A 751-nucleotide genomic window follows, 5' to 3' on the forward strand; every position below is an offset into this window, starting at 1 on the left:
GTGGATGGCGTGACGCGTTTTGGAGTCAGTGTTTATAGGAGTGTGATTGTAGTGAGTGATGGATAGTGTATGTTGCAGATGTGAGTGGTGTGACTCGATTGTTTGTGTGTTGATTGGAATTGAGTGTGTTGTTGATGGAGTAGTTTAGTTGGTTAGGAGGCTAGTGGAGAATGTAGGATGGTTGTGTGTGAGTGTTGTTGTGTGTGAGCGTGTGAGCATGTGGGAATGTGAGAGTGAGTGTGTGAGTGGTTGATAAATTGATTGTGTAATAGATTGTAGGAGTGATTGAGTGTGTGATTGAATGAGTGAATGATCGAGTTGTTGATTGTTCGAGTGAAAATGTGGATATGTGTGAGATGTGTGGTGTTGTGTGTTGAGACGGAGTGAAATGAAAATGGGATACGTACCTGTTTGCATTGGTGTTGTCGGTGGTGTTTGTACTGGTGTTGTGAGTGGTGTTTGCAGTGTGGTTGATTCTGACGACTGGAATTCCGTAGTGGGTATTGTAGGTGTTGTGTCGATCGGTTGTGATGTGGATGTGGTTTGTTGATACTGAGTTGGTTGAGTGATGATATCAGTGGTTGGTGGAATGGATGTGGAATCGGAATGGACACCTGTTGAGAAGGAGTGGTAGGAAATGTGAGAGTGAGTGTGTGGCATGTGGATGATGACATAGAATGAAGGCGATGAATTGAGAGTATTGTGAGGTGTGATGAGAGTGAGGTGGTTGTTAATTGAAGAGTGGTGGTTT

The 751-nt window shown here is 43.8% G+C and overlaps 1 protein-coding gene across 1 annotated transcript; it reads left to right on the top strand.

Moving 5' to 3' along the window:
• Positions 1–388: 388 nt before the first annotated feature.
• On the top strand, positions 389–550 carry Smp_111640 (hypothetical protein; the record flags this gene model as incomplete). Its single annotated transcript, XM_018792360.1, has 1 exon — positions 389–550. The coding sequence occupies one exon, from the start codon at positions 389–391 to the stop codon at positions 548–550; it is 162 nt and encodes a 53-aa protein (XP_018644546.1).
• Between the last annotated feature and the right edge of the window lie 201 nt (positions 551–751).

This window comes from Schistosoma mansoni, assembly GCF_000237925.1.
Source record: "Schistosoma mansoni, WGS project CABG00000000 data, supercontig 0335, strain Puerto Rico, whole genome shotgun sequence".
Taxonomy (NCBI): domain Eukaryota; kingdom Metazoa; phylum Platyhelminthes; class Trematoda; order Strigeidida; family Schistosomatidae; genus Schistosoma; species Schistosoma mansoni.